A 22,415-nucleotide genomic window follows, 5' to 3' on the forward strand; every position below is an offset into this window, starting at 1 on the left:
AGACTCTGATCTGCCCTTTCTGTCACTGTGGCGCATTCAGGAGTCAGCCTGAAGACGTGGAACATCTACCTGAGGGAGGACGGACTGGAGGAGAACCACGAGACCTTCAACGTGGTCCTGAAGGAACCAAAGAACGCTGTTCTGGGTCAGAGAAGTTCAGCCAGCGTGGAGATTATTGACCCCCGAAGAGGTGGGTGATGACCTGGAACAGGGATGGATGAGACCTGGTGACTGTACAGTAGGGTCCCAGGCCTGTATTAAACACATTATCCAAACACCCTTTAGTTCATTCAAAGAATTGTAATTCTGGGTCACGGCAAATTTGTGCTGGACTGAGGCTTGACGGAAATCATTGTTTAGCCACACACAGTCGTTTTCTCTATCTCATCCTCCCTCCCTCCCTCTCAGGGAGGTGTGACCCTGACGATCTGAAGGTCGAGGAGCACGAGAGAGAGGCTCCCCCCCCAGCCCCTCCCCGCACCGCCCCCCCTCCCCCCCGCCCCGCCCAGACGGAAGAAGGAGGGGACGGGGAGGAGGACCTGCTGACAGACATCCAGACGGAGCTCTTCTGGGAGAGCCGGCCCCACCCTCCCAGGGGCGACGTGCCCGACCGCAGGCCCTTCCTGGACCTCGACGACGGGCAGCTCCGGGACCAGGCGGCCCCCGGCTACACCTCCGTCCACAGGCGACCGTCCTCCTTCCAGCCCCCCACCCTTGGTCACCATCTCCCCAGGCGCCCCCTCAAGCTCCTGGGGAGCGCAGGCGGCGGCCACAGGGTGAGTATGGGAGCTCCAGGGAAACCGGAGGCCCGTTGTTGGAGCGTGAAAGCCTCAGGGTCATTTGTTTGTGAGATCAGCACAGGAGTACGCATCTCCAATGAACGTTTGCGGTAACAGGTACGAGATTCGAGGGCCTGATTAGTACAAGCTCGCATTCTAGATGTTTCCATCTTCTGTGGTTCCACAGGTCCAGTCATCAGGAGCCGGGAGGAAGACTGAGGAGAAAGTCTGGACGGTATGTCTAAGCTACAAAAACGATGGAGGACTTTTTAAAGACTTACACCTTCCTCTCCCAAGTTTAAATGACCCTCTCTCATTGGCCGCCCCCCCCCCCCCCCAGTTCCATAGTGTGACCGCTGTCAGAGGGGGGCTGAACACTGAACCCGCCCCCCAGGTTCACCCTGACCTCCGGGTGACCCCTATCTGGAGCTGGTCTGGCCGGGACGCGTCGCTACATGACGTCCGAGCAGGGGACGACCCCCAGGTGGACTCCTCCCCCAGGTCCCAGCGGGCAGGGCGCCAGCGCAAGGTGACCGCGCTGTTGCGTTAGACCTCCGTAGTTCAGATGGAGTTTGGCTCGCCCACCCAGTCACTCCTGCACCTCCCATACACGTGGCTCCCTCGTTATTATTCTCTTCTTCCGTCTCTCCTCCCTCTAACTCACCCCTCTCCCTGTGTGTACCTCCCGCCCCCTTCCCTCTTCCCATTATTTTCCCTCCCTCCCCCCTCTCCATCTCCCTCCCTCCATCCTCTTCCCTCCCTCCCTCTCTTCCATCCCTCCCTCTCCTCCCTCTCCTCCATCCCTCCCTCCCTATCCTCCCTCTCCTCCCTCCCTCTCCTCCCTCCCTCTCCTCCCTCCCTCTCCTCCCTCTCCTCCCTCTCCTCCCTCCCTCTCCTCCCTCCCTCTCCTCCCTATCCTCCCTCTCCTCCCTCCCTCTCCTCCCTCCCTCTCCTCCCTCTCCTCCCTCTCCTCCCTATCCTCCCTCTCCTCCCTCCCTCTCCTCCCTCTCCTCCCTCCCTCTCCTCCCTCTCCCAGGCAGGGAGGGTGGTCAGCAGCTCCTGTCCCAGTGGCTGGACTCACTACAGGAGGCAGTGCTTCCTGCTGAGTCCTGGTATCGCTAGCTGGAACAGTGCCCAGAGAACCTGCACCTTGCTGTGAGGACACACACACACACTACAGAACAAACATCATCATCACACACGCACACTCACATAACCATATCATCCAATCACTGTTTTTTCTATCAAATTATCTTTGGAAGGTTTGACAGCAACCTCACAAGCATCCACTCCAAAAAAGACATGACCTGGCTCTGGAAATTCGCTGGAAGGAAGCCATTTTGGATCGGTAAGTACCTGTTACACCTCACACCCCTTCAACCTCACATGTCTGATCTAGTACGGTGAGCTCTATGGGTTTGTGCATCTGCAGGTCTCTCGGGCGGGGCAGGAGAGTGGACGTGGGTGGACTCGAAACCATTCTCCTTCTCCAGACTGGAGAAGAACCCACCTCAGGAGAACCCGGGAGCGGAGAACGTCTCCACCTGTGTGTTGGTTCAGAACACCAGAACATGGACACCTACGAGCTGCAACATGGACTCCGAGCACAAATACATCTGTTCATCTCGTGCACAGACTCTCTGAGGAACCTAGAGGATGACCACACGCACAGGGCACAGAATATACACACACCTCTATGAATTTATGTTAAAGTGTACTGTTTTAATGCTCTGTAATTTAATTGGGTGTGAGAGGGTTTGAATGTTAGCAAACACCCTGAAGTGTTTCGGTGCAGTGGACTTGTTGGGCTTGGTTGGTTCGGAAGCGGCTCGCTCGATATCCCAATAAAAACATTTGAAAGTCCAAACATTGTGAATAAGCGGTCTCGGACAAACGTTTCCTGATGCTTCTCAGGTAAAAGCATTCATTTACTCGATAGTTTTGGAAGCATAATTACATTTTACAAAATGGCATCTGTCTTTATGCTTGTTGAGAGCATGGACGTTTAGAAATTCTTCTATAAAGCATTTTGACCAATATGTCTGGTAAAAAGTCACAGATCAGCCTTCGTTATAACCCACACCTCAACTTTATTCTTGGAAAACATGTCAAGGCCAGTGAACAATACCAACTCATATCTCAGGGAATAAACAAATCATGTAAACACCATTGAAGCACCACTCGCTCACCTTGTTCTCCCGGCATTTCTGGACGCCTAGAAACCACAGATTGTCGTTTTAGGTTCAGTCGGAAATGAGAGGCGGCCAGCTGGTCTGCGGCAGATGAACATGAGGAAGAGAAGGTGGAAGCGCAGGAGGTCAAAGTTCAAGAAAAGTGTCTGCAGCAGATCTTGGCTATGTAGGCATGCTAGTGCCTCCCCTCTCCATCCTATTGGCCGGTAGCCCCTCCCACAGTAGTCCCGCCCCCCTCGCACACAGTTCCAGTCGTGCAGGGACCAATAGGGAGGTGGGAGGGGCTCGTGAAATAGATTCCTCTGGAACAACAGCTCACAGCCTGAGCCCAGATCCTGCCCGTTTGTGAATGGAGAGGAGCTTCCATGCTACGGAGATGAGAACCCCAGCAGATCATGTTCAAAGATGTTCAAAATAGCTATTTGGCTCCATTCACCAAGGATAGGGAACATCACCTCTTCTCACTGGTGTGTCTGGAAGGGGCGGGGCGCAGTTTGGGCAGAGCCTTGAGGGGCGGGTCTATCATGGTGGTGGCACAGCGAGTGGTAAGGGGCAGGGGTGTGGCCGTGGGGAGGGGTATGGGCGGCGTCCCGGTCACCGTGGGGACGGGATTGGCCTTCTCCTTGGCCAAGGAAGTCTGGAGCTCCGCCCTCCTGGCCAGGGCAGCTCTCAATTGGTCGCGGATGTTCTCGATCCTGTCCTGCAGCTCCTGGAGCTCGCCTGGCCTGGGGGGCCCCCCCGAGGAGGAGGAGGAGGAGGGAGGGGGGGGAGTGGAGGAGGAGGAGGGCAGGGACAGAACGAGGCTGGCGAAGGAGGTCGGACCCCCGTTCTCGCACAGCCGAGAGGTCAGACTGGCCACGCCCCCTCCCGACCCCCTCGGACCCCCCGCCACGGACTCGGAGCCCCCAGCCTTGGCGAGCAGGCGGCGACTGTTGAGGGTCTCCAGGTTGAAGTGGACGCGCTTGTTGTCCCGGGCGGCGGCGTCCGCGCCGCCCTCGTTGTTCCACTTGGCGGAGGAGCCCGGGGGAGGGGGGCCGGGTGGGGGCTGGGGGGGCTGGGTCTTCTGGATGTTGCAGCTGGAGGGAGACACAGAGGATCTGTCAGACGGAAGGTCTCAACAGTGAAGTACACACCAGGGACCACGTCGAAAAACATCCCGGTAGGAGAGTGAGGTGATTCGATACAACGGCAGGTTATTGACACAAGGACAGATCCAAGATAGCAGTTCAGGTTGTTGATATAAGGACAGATGGTTGATTATCGCCAGACAGACTGTACCTTTTCTCAGGGTTGGCTTGCTGCTTTTTCACGTCGTCGTAGGTCATGTTCAGAGCCCGGTGGATTTTCTGTAGAGCACACGGGTCAAAGATAACTCAATCTCCATGACGTCATTAAGTTACATTCCAAAATAAAAAATTATTTTGGAAGATAAAATACATCGAAAGTAAATGTCACATAAAGTAGTAAGTAAATGATTAATAAAAAGGGTGTGCACCATTTTAAGTACATTGCCTGTGTGGAGGTAGACACACAGTTGGCACCAAACATATTATACGTGGGTCTTAAAGTTGTACTTATGCCAGTCAGTGGTAAAATACAGTATGTCCCAACTACTGTAGGTACTGTCCGATTACATTTTCTTTGACCACTAGATGGCACCGTTTGCATTTCTCATAAATTAAGCGTCAAGGTGATGTACCGTTGAGTGTCTCTGACTGTGACTTCAGCCAAGAGCAAGAAAAACACACACTATAAACATTCTTTTACAAGCAATAACTGTTCAATAATATTGAATTCGCCTTAGATATTTGAAGTGTAAGTGCTTTCAGAAATAGACTGTAAAACAGGCGCCAGGGAGCCACAAATTTGTCGGAGTGAAACAGAGTCAGTGCACTGTTAAAAGCCAATAAAAGCACAATGAAAATTCAGAGAAAGGCCGACTTCATTAGGCATTGATCTGGAATAACTTCTCTTTCTCTCCCCCGCACGCACACGCGCGCACACACACACACACACACACGCACAGACACACACACACACACACGCACACGCACACACACACACGCACACGCACGCGCACGCACACACACACACACACACACACGCACACACACACAGACACACACACCTCCGTACCTGGCTGGTGTGGAGCCAGTACTTGAACTTCTGCCGGCGTCGGATCCGGGGCAGGACCAGGCGGTAGAAGGCGTGCTCGGCCGCCAGCGTGAGGAGAGCCCCGGCCACGCCCACACACAGCAGCACAAACAGCCCTGAGAAGTGGCGGATCCCCATCTGCAGGGTCTGCAGACGGGGGCGGGGCCGGAGGGGGAGGAGTTCAACATGTGCACGGCACTGACGCACACAGCAACATTCTGACACTGATCACTGACCCCACATCATCATTGTCTTTTGTTGGTTATGGGAATAAAGAACTGTTTATTCGTTGGAACCGACTACCCTAGAGGTGTAATACACATCTTGCCCTCCAGGGGGCAGCCTCCATTCACCTCTACTCGTCTAGCGGCGTTTGGATGTGGGGAGAAGCCGGCGGAACATCCTCCACGGGCGAGGCTTTGATGGAAAGAAAGGGGGCAGGGTCCCGCTGACAGGAGCTAATTGCAATTTAAAGAGCAACCCAGCTAATTGAAATTGATGCTACGCTCCGGCTATATGACTGTGGCTGCTTGATGAGGGTGACCGCTGCACAGAACATCTCTATTCCCTGTCCAATACGCAAACGTCCCTTCCTGTGTCTCTCCATTCTGTACTGTTATCCTCAGTCATGTCTCTGTAGGAGTGGGTAGTAAATGAAGTACATGGCACTGATAAATAGTCGTTTGCTCGACCTAATGCGGAAGAATAGCTAGGTCTAACAGCAGTTTGTGATTTTGGGTCTTCCCGGGACTGAAATTCTGCCTTCAGGACATTGAGAGATAGGTGTGAGGGAGGGATAGAGGGAGGGAGGGCAGGCCTGTTTCCGGAGTGCTGACATAATGGACCCTAGGGGTGCAGTCCAGGCCAGCCCCATCCCTCCCTCCATCCCTCCCTCCATCTCTCACCTTACTCCTCCCATTTAATCCTGGGCCTCTGCCAAGAGAGCAAGCTGGCCACCTCAGCCTCACAGAGCTCTTCCCTTCCCTCCTCGCTCCTTTCTTCCTCCTCTGCTTCTCTCCCGTTCCGTCTCTTTGCCTGCCTCGACCTCTCATCTATATTCTCCCTTCGTTCCTCACGCCTCCTCTTCTTACTTCCTCCTGCCTTACCTCTCTGTCTCTCTCCATCCCTCTGTCCCTCCTCTGTGTGTCTCTCTCTCCCTCCCTCTCATTCTCTTCCTCTTTTTCACTCTCTCGTTCTGGAGCTGACACACGCACACACACACACACACTCTTTGATCCAGGGCTCGGTACGTAGAGGGAATAGCTCATCCTATTAGCACGTGTGTTAGCCTGTCCACCAGGTTTCAGAGTGCCTGTCCTCCAGTGTTGTTTCAGATCGTAGGTGACTGTCCCTTAACACACACACACAGAACAGGTACACACTCACACACACAGCTGTGCAAACAGTTTATACACACAATACACACTCACACACCCAGATGTACATACAGTTAATTTACATAAAACACACGTGTACAAACACACACACATATATACAGATTTACATACAGGCCACATACATAACACACACACATCCACAGATGTACATATAGTTCCTATACACACATCCACACTCCCCTGTCTCTCCTTCTCCCCTCTACAGCCACGTGAGTGGAAGGATTTAGAATGGAAATGAGGAATAATCTGCTCATAGCAGGCCATGGTAATTCTGTCCCCCACCAAATTAGAGTAAAATAGAAATGCCATCCTGGTGTCTCCTCTTGCAGCGTGAGCTGTTCAGCCTCGTGTTGGCGGTGGGATTTACAAGATTCCGTGAATTGCCTCGCTTTAATTGAGGCAAGTATAACTTTAAATGTCACTCGACCATGTGAAGAATGTCAAAATGGGAGATAAGCACACGCGTCGTCGTAAAGGTGACATGGTGCAGGTGCTCTCTGACAACAGACTTCAAAGGGCGTGACATCATTGTTCAAAGCAGCGCTGGCGAATCAACCAGGACGGGAGAAGCACACGGCAAAGAAAATTAAAACAAGATCAAACTCTCCTTCCTAACGACATGTTCATTCTCATTCCCGTCGCGCGCGTCGCTCACTCGGGTCGGAACAGACGAGGAGGAGGAGGAAGAGGAGGAGGAGGGAGGGGGAAGGAGGAGGAGGGAGGGGGAAGAGGAGGAGGAGGAGGAGGAGGGAGGAGCGAGGAGGAGGGGGAGGGAGGAGGGAGGAGGAGGAGGGAGGGGGAAGAGGAGGAGGGAGGGGGAAGAGGAGGGAGGAGGAGGAGGAGGAGGGGGAGGGAGGAGGATGGAGGAGGAGGGAGGAGGAGGAGGAGGGAGAAGGAGGGGGAGGGAGGAGGATGGAGGAGGAGGGAGGAGGAGGAGGAGGGAGGAGGAGGGGGAGGGAGGAGGAGGGAGGAGGAGGGAGGAGGCGTCTCGTAGGAAACATCTGCGTTCCCGTCCCTCCCTCCCTCGGCCCCTGAAGTGAATCGGGTGATGATTTGATAATTGGCTGATGAGAGAAGTGAGGGGCTGCCGTGGTGCCCCTGCCCAGATGGCGTGGTTCGAGGCCGGCCTCTCCTGTGCCGTGTTCTCCCCCCTCTCCCAACACACACTCACGTACACAGGTACGCCAGCTGACAAACGCAGACGACGACCTGAGTGAATCGACGCAAACGTGCAGAACGCTCGTCTCTCTCTCTCTTCTCCTCTCTCTCTCTCCCCTTTGTCCCATCCAGCCTTTTTGTAATATGTCTATGTCTATCTTTCCCCCTTTCTGCCTGCCTGTCTCTCTGCCTGTGTCTGCCTGTGTCTGTCTGTCTGCCTGTCTGTCTGTTTACTTTCTGTCAGTCTGTCTGCCTGCCTGATACATGCGTGTTTGTCCATCTGCCTGTCTGACCAGCCCACCTCCTCAATAGGACGGCATCGGCTCTTTAAAAGGGAACCAGGACAGGAGTGTCCATGCACTGGATAGATAAGGACACCAGACCTAATGAGTCAGTTAAACGGCCTGCTGCCTCAGAGCAGAAGACTTTACCAGAGGACAGAGCGAGCTGCAAGTCATCGTCCATAATGTCATTCTAACCTGACTAACAAGTTTCGATGTATCCTGTCTCTCAGCTCGCAAATTCAAGTTGTTTCGCGTCTTTGTTTTGATGATTACCACACGGATTTGATCATCTACAAACCTACTGGAATAAACCGGATCTTCAGGCTGATGAAAACAAATGGCTGTTGGATCCACATAAATAAAGTGTTCATGTAATGAAATCAATGGCTATTGTAATTGGAGTTTGGGCTGGCTCATTCCCAAAATATATCCACAATTATGGCCCTCATTGCATTACAACCCTAAACATCTCCCCCTCCCCTATGGTGCTAATACAACCCATCAGTAGTCTAAGTGGCAATTTATAAAACAGCAGGCCACTCTCCTGCAGCTTAACAAATGGCTTTGTTATGGTGGGTTTCGTGTTCAATAGAGTTGGAGCACAGAAAACCACGTCACTAAAGTCAGGTAATGAACAGGTAATGGCTTTAGACAGGCAATTCCAACTTCGTCCCCAGGAAGGGGGAAAAAATCAATTTTAACAATCGGCTTAAGAGGGTAAAGAGGCGACATAGATTTGATAGCGGCCGGTCCCACACTCACCTCGGTCACGGCGAAGACTCGCTTTCCGCAGGGAACCACCTTGTACCATTTGTCGTGCAGCATGTCCATGTAGCCGTCGGATTTGTAGCGACTGATGAACTCCGACACGTTGGAGGTGAGAGGGGAGTTCTGGGGCAAGCCGATGCCGTAGCCTGCGAGACGCAACAAGACGAAGTTACCTTCTGCAGACACGCAGCACGACACGTTAGCATCTTTTCGTACACGTCGTCACCATTTCCTTTCACAAATCGGTTGAGAAGAAATGTTCTTGTTTTCACGGGTTTTGTAAGCGGAGAAAGTTTCTTGGCTGTGGAATAACCATGCGTGACTAAGTGTAGCCTACTTACAAAAGTGCTGGGACATCGATTTTTTGGGGGGGCCCTTGGAGGTGATTTTGAGCTTCCTTACTCTGTCACCAAAAATATGTTCATGGTACAATGTGCATAACAGTGATGCCACATATCATAAGCACTGTGATTGCATCATGAAATATAAATGGTGACAAAACAAATGTGGGAAATAAAAGATTTATGTTTGAAAAGTAAACAAACCAGCTAAACCTATTTGATATCTGTTCCACATAAAAAAATAAAGACTGCTTCAGTGTTTTTCTTCATTGTTCCCAAGGCAACACCATTGACTACCTGGCTAGACAATTAAGGCATAGAGTCAGCATTTGATGCTTTCCCAAGGAGATGAAGTGGATCGATACCAAACAGAAGTCTAATGACCTTACCAACAACCCCTCAAGTAAGGGGATGCGAGGACGCGCAATTATTACAAGAAACTAATTCAGACTCGACGCGTATCTTTAAAAACTTGATAATTCCTCTACCTGTGCTTCTGATCCTGTACTTTCATATATTTTCCTTTGAAGATTTTTAATGGAATTTCTAAATGAGATTTATATATCAAAGATTCCTGGAGTGTATGACAACCCCCCCCTCCTTGAGGTAGCAGCCAGTGTGGGGGGGGGGGGGGGGGGGAGTAAGACATGAGAGAAACAGAAGAGCAAAGAGCTCCACAGTCACTATCTAACAACCCAAAGTGTGTGTAGATGTGTGTATGCACGTGCGAGCATGCGGGTGTACCTGTGAATTGAAGACCTGAGCCTGAGAGAGTACACGGGCAAATATCCCTGAGACACATCCCTTCCTTAGCCCTTCCATCCCTCCCTCTATCCCTTCCAACCTCTGCCTCACCTCTCCATTCCTCCCACTTCTTCATCCTCTCTTACCTCGTCCCTTCCCACCTCCTTCCTTCCCCAACTTCTTCCCTCCCTCCCCTCCCTCCCTCCCTCCCTCACTCCCTCACTCCCTCACTCCCTCCCTCCCTCACTCACTCCCTCCAGTCTTAGATGACAGGCAGACATGCTATTTAATCAGTTGGTTCGTCCTCTCTTCCCTCCCACAAATATCCTCCTGTCTCTTCTCTTGCATCTGTCTTTCCCTGGTCGTGACTCTTCACCTGACAAGAAGAATGATGCTTGACCAGACTTGACGTACACCAATCACACCTCCGCAAGAAGTCCCTGCAGACACACACACATCCACGGGCGCATGCACACACACACACACACACACAGACAAACGCACACACACATCCACGGGCGCATGCACACACACACACATCCACGGGCGCATGCACACACACACAGACACACGCACACACACATCCACGGGCGCATGCACACACACACACACACACACACGTGTCTATTGTTTCACCAATTAGCTAGACAAGTACAAGACATTACACGATTCTGTCATAAGTATTTCGAAATCAATAGTAAAAAATAGGGAAAAAAGGAAACCCAATGAATGCCCATCTTCTTTAACGACGAAAGCTATTTTGACTTAATAGTAATATTTATAATGGTATTGCCTTGTTGTTAACTACCCTTTGTCTAGTAAAGATGCAGGTTGAATTATTTGCAGCTTGGTGCTGATGAGCATGTTGGGTTTAATAAGCCATGAGCTCCTCTATTCACAGTCATTAAACAGTCTGTGACTTTAATCTCCAAATCAACAAATTGAGTCTTGGCTCATTCAACAGTTACTCTGCTGATCACGACCACACAGATCCATCCTAATGGCAAATCCAATAAAGGGAGAATATGGCGTCCGATTCCACGGATCAGGTACGGGCTGAAGGTTGCTCCAGTCCACAGCTTTGTATAAGGTTCTAAAGCTTTCAGAAGGCTATTTTGACTACTGGTGACTAGGCAGAGCGCTGTTGTGCACTAATCTAATGCTGCACCTCCTCTCCACTGAAAGCAAACACAATGCATGCGTGCGTAAAAAGGGTGAGGCTCTTTCCCTGGGTAGACATGTCTCTCTTTCTCCCTTTCTCTTCCTCTCTTCCTCATCCCTCTCTCTTTGCTTTCTTCATTTACAACACTGTACTGCATTTGTGGCACTGTACATGTGTGTATTTATACAGTATCTGTGACTGGACAGTGTCAGTGAATGCACATGCGTGACCGAACATGGCCGACAGTATGGGTGTTATGTTTGACAGTGAATGGCATGATGAGCAGGTCTCCACGTCCTGGGAAAGAGTGAGTGGAGAGAGGGAGAGTGAGGGATGTAATTAGGGGGAGGGGAGAGAAGAGTTAGAGAAGGTCTAATTGAGCTAAACCCCAATTACTGTTTGACTCTTGTAGGTCATCTTGAGGTCAGGGCTGAAAATTGAGAACTTTCCAACAGCACCTAAAACTAACAGAAGAAAGATGCTCCAGAAGTTATACGTTTTGAAGACAAGAGGATGTGTGTTGCCTCACATCTGCACATTCCTGTCTGAATCCACAAATTTAAAACCAGATCTGTATCTCCCCTTGGGTTATTCAGGACTTTGGGATACAACGAGTACAGAGTTTATCATGTGTCTCCACTGCTTTGTTTGGGCAGAAATTGAAATACAAAAGCTCCAGCTGTGTGTGTGTGCGCATGCGTGTGTTTGTGTGTGTCTGGCGTGTGTCTGGCATGTGTATGGTTGAGGTAGGGACCTTTTAGGAATAAAATAGAACAACTTGAATCCAATGGAATTGAACCGAGCCCCTCTGAGCTTCTGACAGACTCATGAAAGATATCTGACTGACAAATGCCGCCGTCTCAAAGCTAGTGGGCTGCGAAATGCATGGGAGGACTTTAAAATATGGAAATAAGATGAGAGGACAACTCTCTCGTTCTCACACAAACTGTAAAGAAATACTGATGCATGTGCAGCTATTGGTTTAAAAGTGTGAATGTAGAGGGAATATAAGCGTGTGTGTCTACGTGGGAGCGTTCGTGCGAGTGTGTGTGTGTGTGTGTGTGTGTGTGTGTGTGTGTGGGGTAGATTGGAATAGTCAGCTTGAGCTCACACACTCCATGACCAACCACGAGCTTGCCCTTTAGGCGTAATAGAAAGCACAGAGAGATGACAGCGTCTTCCATTACCCTCGCTTCATCCCCTTCCCTAAAAGAGGAGCCTCCCGTCGTCCCTCCCTCACCTCAGCTGGGAATGTCAGGTCCCTCACAGACAGGGAGACAGCCCACTCTGTTGTGCACCACCCAGCGTCACTCTCCACTCATACGTGAACACAAGGAGAGTTGTGCATATTTCTTCAAATAAAAAATGAACGAAAACCTGAACGCTTTTGGCTTCAACTTCCACTCCGATAGGTAAAAACAGCGTTTGAGTTGAGAGTTGTCACACATTTACATTTAGTCATTTAGCAGGCGCTCTTATCCAGAGCGACTTACAGAAAGTACAGTGACATTCCCCCGAGGCAAGTAGGGTGAGGTGCCTAGCCCAAGGACACAACATCATTTTGCGCGGCCGGGAATCGAATCGGCAACCTTCTGATTAATAGACCAATTCCCTAACCGCTCAGCCATCTGACTCCACACTTCCCCAAATTAATTTCCCACTCGGGCCATGACGTCGTTGACCTTGACAATAGTCCTTGACATTGCCTGGAGGTTATCAGCCCGGATGCACGAGAGCTTTGGGACCGTCCAATCCGGCCCAAGAATCACTAGGGCCTGGGAGATAAGCCACTGAAGAAAGTCAAGAACTGGACATTTACTAAACCTCCGCAAGGCCTTTTCATAGAAACTAGGATTTAAGAATATTGCCAGGAAGCGGACTGAATGGATACAAGATTAATGCTCTTCTAATACTTCCGCAGCAATGCAAATGACAAACACAAAGCAGAAAGATGCAGGAGTGTGTTTTCTGCTTATTCCTCCTAATCCTACGCCGGCTCCCTGTGCAAGGGTGTGATGTTGACTCAGACAAAGTATGACCGAATACATTTGAATAATCACTGATCAAAATCAAGAAAGACGTGAATTTCAATTGGGTGCGAACTAAAAAAACGAGAGGCCAGGGAGTCACATATAGGGATCCACACACACACACGCACACACACACACACACACACACACAAAAACAACATTCCAGTCTCAGCTGTAACCAAACAGTAGCAGCTTTGAACTCAGTTCCCCCGAATTGGGAAAGGAAGCGAGCGACACCAGGGCCCGGCGCCTGGAGTCCTCACCTTCGATGGCGAACGGCTTGCCGACGGTAGCCAGCTTGCACTCGGCGTCGATGGACACCTCGTAGTCCAGCAGAGCCTTGTCCATGATGAAGGCATCCAGGGTAGGGGGATCTGTCCTTCAACACACAGGGGGAACGGGTTATAGACGGAGCACTGGAGATCACAGCACACAAGGGGTCAGTCATGGGGAACTCGCACGCCCACCTCCCAGGTGTGACCTATCATGCCTGGACTGGACGCAGGGTGCTGGTCAATGGCAAGCGAGGCACTATGACTGGAGAATGTGTGCTGTTGTTTACCCTGTGGCCTAGCGATGATGCGAGTACGTTTGATGAGCAAATGTTAACGTTTCACCGAGCTTCGAAACCGGTAGTGGTCAGATCTCCACAAGCGAAGGCCGCGCAGTAAGTTTACATTACATTAACATTTAGTCATTTAGCAGACGCTCTTATCCAGAGTGACTTACAGTAAGTACAGGGACATTCCCCTGAGGCAAGTAGGGTGAAGTGCCTTGCCCAAGGACACAACGTCCTTTGGCACGGCCAGAAATCGAACCAGAAACCTTCTGATTACTAGCCCGATTCCCTAACCACTTCCCTAACCGCTCAGCCACCTGACTCCCTTGGGCCAGAGAGTTCAGGTGAGCTGGAGGTTTTTCCCCCCACTTTCCCCCCCCTCGTTCCCACACTGAACAGGCCTCTTGTCAATCTCCCCACCTCCAAGGCCTCATGTCTTGATTGCAACCCACCACACAGCAGACATGGAGCAGGGTGAGATCAAACAGGTCACACACTCCAATCTCTGCACTGCCGAGCTGGTGATTTCACAACGGCCAGAGTGAACACATCAAAAGGGCCGGCGTCGGAGTCAAGGAGGCCGCCGCCTAATCACCAACCACCCCAACACTCCTCATCCCAGCTTGTCATCCAGCCTTGGGGACACCCCCACTCCCCCTCTCGTTCCCCATTCCGAGTGTGACCCTCATCACCATGATTACACTTCATGTCTGGGCGTAAATGGGGGATCAGAGCAGTTCCTCCAGGGAAATTGGGCAGAAGGAGAAGGCTAGCACACAACCATTAATCGTCCGTCGTGGAAAACAAGAGAAGAATGCATTCAAAGCCGTGAGCTAAATGGAAAAATACCCGAATCAGTGCAGGACTTCTCTTTGTGATGCTGACCTCCAGCCTCACATCTGAGAGAGAGAACGGCCAGGATTACGTGTGGGTCATGGGAACCCATCCAGAATGAATGTCAAACGACAGATTAGGATGTCTGTTCTGTACAGGGGGAAATGCTTGTCGAACTTTGAAAGCCTTTGATTTGAAATGGGAGGAACTGTTGCTTACAGTTTTTGAAACAAGGCTATTTTCTGGTGTTTTCAAAGGATGTTTCATGGAGCTTCCAATATCTCCTGCTTCGCCCCTCTGTGTCTTCCTCTCACTTTTAACTCAGAACCATAACTCTTTATTGATCTTTTAAATATCACGTTTGAATATCTTAACAGACATCTGAGATAGGGAATTCTAGACAGTTGCTAAAATGGCATCTCGATTTTTTTCTGTTTTTTCTTTCGTCCTCAGTGAACTCGTTTCTCAAGTTCATCTTTGCCAGCGTGCGCCTGGAGAGCGAGTGCACTTCCACTCTTATTTGAAGTGATTCAGATGGCCTCTCCTCTCCCCGGCTTGCTCGCCCGGCTCTGTCTGCATGTCAGGCTTCTCACAACAGCGGTTTCCCAAAGGAAGCGAGAGAAAGAAAGATTCGCACTCTTGACAGAGTCCTCCTTTGTGTCCGCCAAACTTCTCATTCATGACCTTGCCCATGTACGTGATGGGCTCTGTCTAACGAAATTGGGTTATGCTACTGTAAGGAATTAGATGCGATGGCTTATGCGTTTTTTAAGTGTACTGTACACCTGAACAAAAAAAACTTGACACTTAAACTTAACCTTGAAGTAAACTTTTGTCAAAGGAATGCCTGAAGGTACATGCAGCTACAAAGAGCAATTAATGCTATGTAATGATGTGGTAAATATAGTGTCGGTGAGGTTATTACACAATAATATGTAAGTGTGGGATCTCCAGGTATACAATCAGAGATAAACAATAGAGATATTCCAATTGTGACAAACCCTTCAGATGCCCCCATGGAAAAACATGCAAACATGGTCGGATGGAGACTTCCTGAACTCTTACTTGAGGTTGGAGACTCCAGCTGGCGTGGTGGGCTCGTTGAAGCGCCTCATGTACTCGTGCATCTCCGGGAAGCTCTTCTTCATGTACTCCTCGGCGCTGCTCTCTCTCACCGTGCCGAAGCGGAACCCGTAGGACGGGTGGTGGAGCTGGGGCGGACAGGACGACAGGAAGAGGAAGAGGAAGAAGAGCGGGTGAGAAGGCAAAGGAAGAAGAAGAAAAAAAACCGGGAAAGAATGTACATCGAGTTCTCGTAGCGAACGCGCCACATTTCAATGACGGGGAAACATCGATGACAGCCCGGCGATCTTACCTTGGCATCGTGGACCCCGGTGACCTCCTCGAAGGTCTTCTCTCCGACCATGACGGCGGCCAGGTTGGCCGTGTAGCTGGAGAGCACCAGCAGGCAGAAGATGGCCCACAGGTTCATCAGGAACCTCCCCGTCCAGCACTTGGGCGTCTTGGAGGACACGGTGCGCCCAAACAAGATGGCGTAGCACAGGTTCAGCGCCGAGGAGTAGGAGAACACCTTGACGCGGTTGCGCCCGTGCGGCGTCATTCCGAAGGGGCTCTTCCATTCGTAGAGGGTGAGGAAGAGGGCGGTGATGTGGAGCGCCACAAAGATGCCCACCCACATAGACCAGTGGAGGGGCCACATGAAGGCACCGATGGGCGCGGCCGTGTCCTTGCTCCGGACCAGGATGCCCAAACTGGTCGAGAAGAAGGGCGAGGTGAAATCCACCACCCTGCTCCTCACCGAGTTGATGCTGAACGAGGTGACGGCCATGTCTGCGACCCCGTTGAGGAGATCCCCCACGAGCCCCGTCCACTGCCCCCCCTTAAGAGCACCGTACTTACCGTCTCCGACGATGTAAAGATCAAACTCGAACCTCAAGTCCTCCGCCAGCTTCTCCAGCAGGTCGATGCAGTATCCGTAGCAACACTTGCCGTAATCCGTCGGCAGGGAGCTGCCGTTTCCCGCCGCCACCTCCCGGAAGTAGCGTTCCAACACGTCCGTGTCGTTGGTGCCCGCGTCCAGGCAGAACTGGCCGGCGGGGCAGTTCCCGTCCATATCCACTTCCCGCGTGAACACGAAAGGGTGCTCCACCAGCGTGACCACGCGCACGCGGCTGCCGGCCACAGGCATGCCGGGCCGCCACCTCCCTCCGCCCCGGCCGCCCTGCCCCTCAGCCCGAGGGCGGTTGGCGGGGCCCTGCCACACGCCCTGGTCCTCCACCTCCAGACGGCCCCCCTCCCAGCTGGCCACCGTCACCCAGGTGGGCTGGCCCAGGGCGTCCCGCCGGAGGCTCCAGATGTGGAAGCGCTGGGAGGTGAGGACGCGGGACTGGTTCCGCTGCACCCTCACTGGTCCTGTGAGCCCTGAGAAGGACGTGTTGGACAGGAACCTGTGAACCACATACAGTTTGGTTTGGTTCGATTCAACGGGATGGATCACACTGGTGTAAACATTACCCTTTGTGATCACCCGTGTCAATATCTTTGGATGACTGTATGGTAGTGTGGGACTGAAACCGACCTTCTTTACGTGGGAAGGTGAACATACAGTACAGAAACTAGAGACGAACTGGCAGCATAAGGTCTGAGAAACATGACCTAAATACTGGCACCTAACACAATGCAGCAAACAGTCAACAAAAACCTACTGTAACTCCTTACCTGACCTGCAGCGTTGATTCAGGAATCCAAACACAGCATGTCAAAACTAGGATTGGCATCTATTGACGCTAGCCTAATCCCTCCTGCAGCTATACTACCAGTAAAAAAAAACATGGACTGACAGCTTGTAATTTCCCCTGGCTAGGATTGCCTATCTCTCTGACTGACACCTTTTTGGAGTCTTGTTCTCACAAGTGTATTCCATTTCCCAAACCTGTCCGAGGCAAAGAGTTACAGCCCTACACCGTCTATCGAGCTAAGCGCTAGCTGATAGCGACCTCAGTGAATTATGACCACTGGATGTTTAGCCACACGTTAGAAAAAGGGGTCAGTTCAGGGAAAGAGACGTCGTTGCAGTGAGGCCGAGGATGATGAATGTCTCCATCGATAATCAAGATGGCGTGTGACCACCAATGAACTCACTCCTTTGAAGGAGAAGGGAAATAGGGGGTGGGAGGGGGGGGTACTTGGGGGGGAGTTGGATATAAAAAAAGGTAATTTGGCCCAAACCTTTAGATCATTAATTTCCCCCGTCTCAGCCTACAGATTGCCTAACCTCCCGCCCAGCCACCCCCTCCTCCCCCCCCACCCCTCAATTTTTCTCCATCAAAAGACCCCCACAAGGAAAGAAAACGCAATTACATTGAAAGGGTATGGTATCTCTTCAACGAGGCAGCGGGTAGTAATTGCCTAAAAGCTGTTCACCTGTCTCCTTGAGTTTCTAACCCACTCATCCTCTGTTTCTCCCACTGACCTGAGCACCAATTCCTTTTTTCATGTTCCGGAAAATATCGAACTGTTGCATACAGTGGGGATGTTGGTACGATACTGTCATTCTTTTGCCTCGTATCCATTCCCTTGCCTCATTCAACTGAAACGTGGATTTTTACGCATTCATTTGAAGTAACTTTTGGTGCTCAGTGCACAGTGTTCGATGGGATGTGAGATACTGTATAACGTCATTTGGTTGTGCAGCACATATACTTCCCGTTTTCACACAGTGGGTATAACAATGAGCTTAATGAAAGCTCATTCATATTTCAAGCACTACTAAATGACTCGGTGAACAGAGCCCAGTCGTATAATAGGATGATGTGATTTGAAAGATTTTCTCAAGGAGGGAAAGCAATAAGGTTGCACTCGCTCGACTTTTTGTGACGCTGGAGGCTAACATCCACAGTGGAAAGTGCTTACAGCTCACCTTGGCGAACCACTTTCTCAAATTCAAAGACCCTTTTGTCTACCCCTTCAAAACCGCTGGCCGGGTGATCCCTGTTATCATTTCCAGCGACATGATCCGACACTGTCTGAGTTTTGTTGGCACAATGGGGGTTCATTCTATTGTATTGCCTTGTATTGTGTTAATGTGAGTGTGTGCGCGCGTGCACTTTTGTTGCCTTGTATTTTGTTAATGTGTTTGTGTGTGCGTGCGCGCGTGCGTGCGCTGCCTTGTGTTGCTGTGAGTGTGTGTTTACGCCTGTGTGTCTGTGTATCCATTTCTGCATGGCTAGGTTACATGGTGAGTCAGATTTCTTCTGGTTTTTGGCAGTTGCTGAGGGAATGAAAGGCTGGTGGTGCTCTCTCCCCCCCTCCCCCCCCCGTGCTGTGCTGCACCTCTTAGACAGATGCAGGCAGGGAGGGAGTGAGAGAGAGAGAGAGGGAAAGAGAGAGGGAAAGAGAGAGAGGGCGAGAGAGAGAGAGCTTCAGGCTCGTTTGATATGAGTCTGTTGGGAAGGGAACTGCTGGAACTCATGAATAAAGCTTAAAGCTCTCACTGTGGAATGTTTGTATTCAAGCGTGTGCGTTTGGGAGCGCGCGCGTGTGTGTGTGTGCCTAAGATAAAATTAGTTTTTGTGCACTCAAGACATTCTTAACACAGGGGACAGGGTCTGTCGCAGGGCCTGGATGAGATGTGTGGTATGGGGGGGGGGGAGGGAGACAGTCTGGCCTGTGGGAAAAATAAGTGCTGTCTAAAGGTGTTATTGACTTCTGGACTTTGTGTGTACTGTCTGAGGATCATAAGCCAGTGTGCATCTCCTGGACTGAGAGGAGCCGGTTACCTGGCAAGGTACTGCCCTGACGACGGCACTTCGTGCTTGTTGGGCTTGTCGTAACAGTTCACCATGTTCTGGATCAACGCCAGATCCGGCCTCACCACGGTTGCCGCGGAGACGGCCCGCGCCACCAGCTGCAGCGCGTCGCGGATGTAAAAGTCCAGGGGCTTGCGCTCCACCTCGCCGTACGCCAGCAGCCCCAGGGGCAGCCCGATGGAGTGGAGGGCGTCCGGGCTCAGCGGGTGCCCCAGGATCCAGTGAACGGCGGGCAGCGTCAGCCCCAGATCCTGGGCGCTGCGGAGGACCAGGGCGGCGCACTCGGGGTCGGCGCCGAACAGCAGCGCGGAGGACGGAGGGGACGACGGGCCGCGGCGGAAGTGCTCGGCGAGGAAGTCCTGGATCTGCGTGTCGTCCTGGGCGACGCGGGTGAGGTTGAGGAGGGCGCGGAGGTGCCAGCCGCCGGCCCCCCAGCTCGCGCGGCTGTGGAGGTCCAGCCGCTCCAGCAGGCCCGCCTCCTCCCAGCCCTGGCACAGCACGGCCGTGCCCCCCTTCCAGCCGCTCCGCCGCAGGACGGAGAGCAGGAGGTCAGACAGGCCCGACGGGGGGATGCCGGTGGTCATCTGGAGGTGGAAGCGGTTCTGGAGGAGAGAGATGGGGAGAGAAGCACGGGTTAGGTTCTGGAGGAGCGAGATGGGGAGAGAAGCACGGGTTAGGTTCGGGAGGAGAGAGAGATGGGGAGAGAAGCACGGGTTAGGTTCTGGAGGAGCGAGATGGGGAGAGACGCACGGGTTAGGTTCGGGAGGAGAGAGATGGGGAGAGAAGCACGGGTTAGGTTCGGGAGGAGAGAGATGGGGAGAGAAGCACGGGTTAGGTTCGGGAGGAGAGAGAAGCACGGGTTAGGTTCGGGAGGAGAGAGATGGGGAGAGAAGCACGGGTTAGGTTCTGGAGGAGCGAGATGGGGAGAGAAGCACGGGTTAGGTTCTGGAGGAGAGAGATGGGGAGAGAAGCACGGGTTATGTTCGGGAGGAGCGAGATGGGGAGAGAAGCACAGGTTAGGTTCGGGAGGAGAGAGAAGGGAAAGAGATGCGTGTCGGGTTCGGGAGGAGAGAGATGGGGAGAGAAGCACGGGTTAGGTTCGGGAGGAGAGAGAAGGGAAAGAGATGCGTGTCGGGTTCGGGAGGAGAGAGATGAGATACCGGTCAGAGGAGAGAGATAACATACAGTAGACTATATTATTTCAAACAGACAGCAGATAGCTTTCATTTGAATTAATTGATTGAAAAATGTCAGGTTTAATAACACAGAAGCAGAAACTTTGAACATGAAAACAGTGACAGAACATAAAACTTTTTACAGTATGTGGTACAAAACATGAGAGTATTAATCTTATCCCGTGTCCTCAAATAACAAAAACATTAAGCTGCTTGCCTTTCCCTTCACTGGACACTCTGGACATGAAAGCCACAGAAACTGAGACGTCCGCATTGACTAATCTGTTTTCGAAGACATCGTTTTCAATAGGGCGACAACGGCCTTCAAGTTGGACCGGGGGCCTCGTGGTGACCCTCTCTGACACGCTGCTAATCCCGCTCGCCACCGAGCGCCAGACAGCAAAGACGGGGAACGCAATTTGCTATTCGTCTCCACGGACTCTTCTTCCCGCGTCACGAGCTACCCTCTCTCTGACTCCTCCACCTCAAACAGAGCTGCTGGATGTCGCTCAAGGAGCTGAGCGTTTGATACGAGCGAACGTTTGATAAGGTGGAGCTGACACGGAGGCGTTCCGGAGCGCTTCATCACAAAGTTGATATTCACCACCGGATCGAGAGATCAAGGCCGGTTATCTCGGGGGATGGAGAGAACGTGGATGGGGGCTCTGTGGAGCGAAGCAGAAGGAAACTGCAGCCTCCCCCTCGGGGGGTCTCACCCAGCAGGAGGGTGAGGCTGGCGTACTAGTACAGTACAGAAAACTGTAGATTTACCGTGCTTCTTGGAGGCCTAACTGTGTGCAGGTTTGCTCCGTCGCCGGTCACATGAGCCTTTTTTGAGGCCACGCCATTGCTGAGGAGAGTCGGGACGAATGACTCTAGATTTCCGGTCGAAAAGGAATGAAGAACGTGTTGCTTCCGCGCTTCACACCGCAAAAATCGATTTAAGTCCATCAACTGATCGAAGATTGTCAGTACCATCTAATGTTACAGAAGTTACCAAGGGTACTGTTATACTTTAGAGTTTTTCTCTGACCATTAAGGTCAACAGGTGTAACTAATCACTATTTCCTGTGTGTATGTGTGAGAGTGTGAACGAGAGAGAGAGACATGGGGAGGGGATATGGCTGTAACAAAGGTAGGTGGTGGGGAGAGACTTACAGCATCCATTTTAAACTCTATTTCACCTGTTTCAGTAGGCAAAACGAATGGCTTTAAAAGGGAATATGAGGGATGTTGATATTAAGCATACCTCACCACATTGCAGAAGTGTCACATTTATGAAAACCAACAGGAAGTGGTAATAAATCGCCTGTGGCTCAAAAGCGTCCATTACCCCTTTATGGTAGAGAGGTTGATTCATCAAAGATTGGCAAGAAAAAGATTAGTCAGTTCTGTAAACGTGTCAAATTGTTTTTATCATCACTGAGCCATTTGCTGTCTCTAATCAATCTGTGCGATTGTGAGTCTGACATATTAAAAGCCAAGCACACTCTTATTGTAAATGGGAGAAAATGCACACCAAACTATCAAACTTGCTGTTTCAAACTGTGTCAAACTGACTTAAATTTGAGTAGGATTCACAAAGCTGTTTCATGGATGAGGCCCAGACTGCTTCTACACGCATTCAAAGTTTTATAAAGCAAGTGAGGGACATAAAATGAGATCATGAAACTGTTTATCTATACCTGCAGATCTTATCCTTGTCCATCTCCTTGTTCTTCCTTTGGTTCAATCGTTCAGTCTTCTACCTTCCCTCTCGATTAAACCATGAAACTGACTTTTCTTTGCACTTTTACTTTGAGATCTTATCACCAATCCATATTTTACCTTTGGTTCAAATATTTATATTCTTCCTCCAGGATAAAACTAGAGTGTGCAAGCCCCAGAAGGACCACACTCAGGGAAATTACTACTTAAAATGTTTGACATTTTAAAGTTTTCCAATGTATTACATATTTTTTGTATGAACAGTCTCCCACAATTGTTGTCTTTCAAATTCTATCAAAAAG

General features: G+C 51.1%; 2 protein-coding genes across 4 annotated transcripts in view; one reads left to right on the top strand and one right to left on the bottom strand.

Annotated features, from left to right (window-relative positions):
* Nucleotides 1-2,742, top strand: part of frem1b (Fras1 related extracellular matrix 1b) — a 27,566-nt gene extending 24,824 nt beyond the window's left edge. The window contains exons 30-36 of the mRNA XM_062450434.1: nt 41-190; nt 409-776; nt 967-1,014; nt 1,120-1,308; nt 1,816-1,934; nt 2,042-2,127; nt 2,212-2,742. Of these exons, the coding sequence (XP_062306418.1) occupies nt 41-190; nt 409-776; nt 967-1,014; nt 1,120-1,308; nt 1,816-1,934; nt 2,042-2,127; nt 2,212-2,423 (1,172 nt within the window). The 3' untranslated portion in view covers nt 2,424-2,742. The remainder of the gene's footprint in view (nt 1-40; nt 191-408; nt 777-966; nt 1,015-1,119; nt 1,309-1,815; nt 1,935-2,041; nt 2,128-2,211) is intronic.
* Nucleotides 2,639-22,415, bottom strand: part of grin3bb (glutamate receptor, ionotropic, N-methyl-D-aspartate 3Bb) — a 50,457-nt gene continuing 30,680 nt past the window's right edge. For 2 of the 3 annotated variants that reach the window (XM_062450436.1, XM_062450435.1), the window contains exons 2-9: nt 19,202-19,833; nt 15,778-16,870; nt 15,468-15,613; nt 13,273-13,388; nt 8,727-8,878; nt 5,108-5,272; nt 4,250-4,317; nt 2,639-4,047 (exon numbers count right to left, since the gene is read on the bottom strand). In XM_062450436.1, the coding sequence (XP_062306420.1) occupies nt 3,423-4,047; nt 4,250-4,317; nt 5,108-5,272; nt 8,727-8,878; nt 13,273-13,388; nt 15,468-15,613; nt 15,778-16,870; nt 19,202-19,833 (2,997 nt within the window). In that variant the 3' untranslated portion in view covers nt 2,639-3,422. The remainder of the gene's footprint in view (nt 4,048-4,249; nt 4,318-5,107; nt 5,273-8,726; nt 8,879-13,272; nt 13,389-15,467; nt 15,614-15,777; nt 16,871-19,201; nt 19,834-22,415) is intronic. The other variant, XM_062450437.1, reaches the window with a different exon arrangement.

The sequence above is a fragment of the Osmerus eperlanus genome, chromosome 24 (genome assembly GCF_963692335.1).
Source record: "Osmerus eperlanus chromosome 24, fOsmEpe2.1, whole genome shotgun sequence".
NCBI lineage: Eukaryota > Metazoa > Chordata > Actinopteri > Osmeriformes > Osmeridae > Osmerus > Osmerus eperlanus.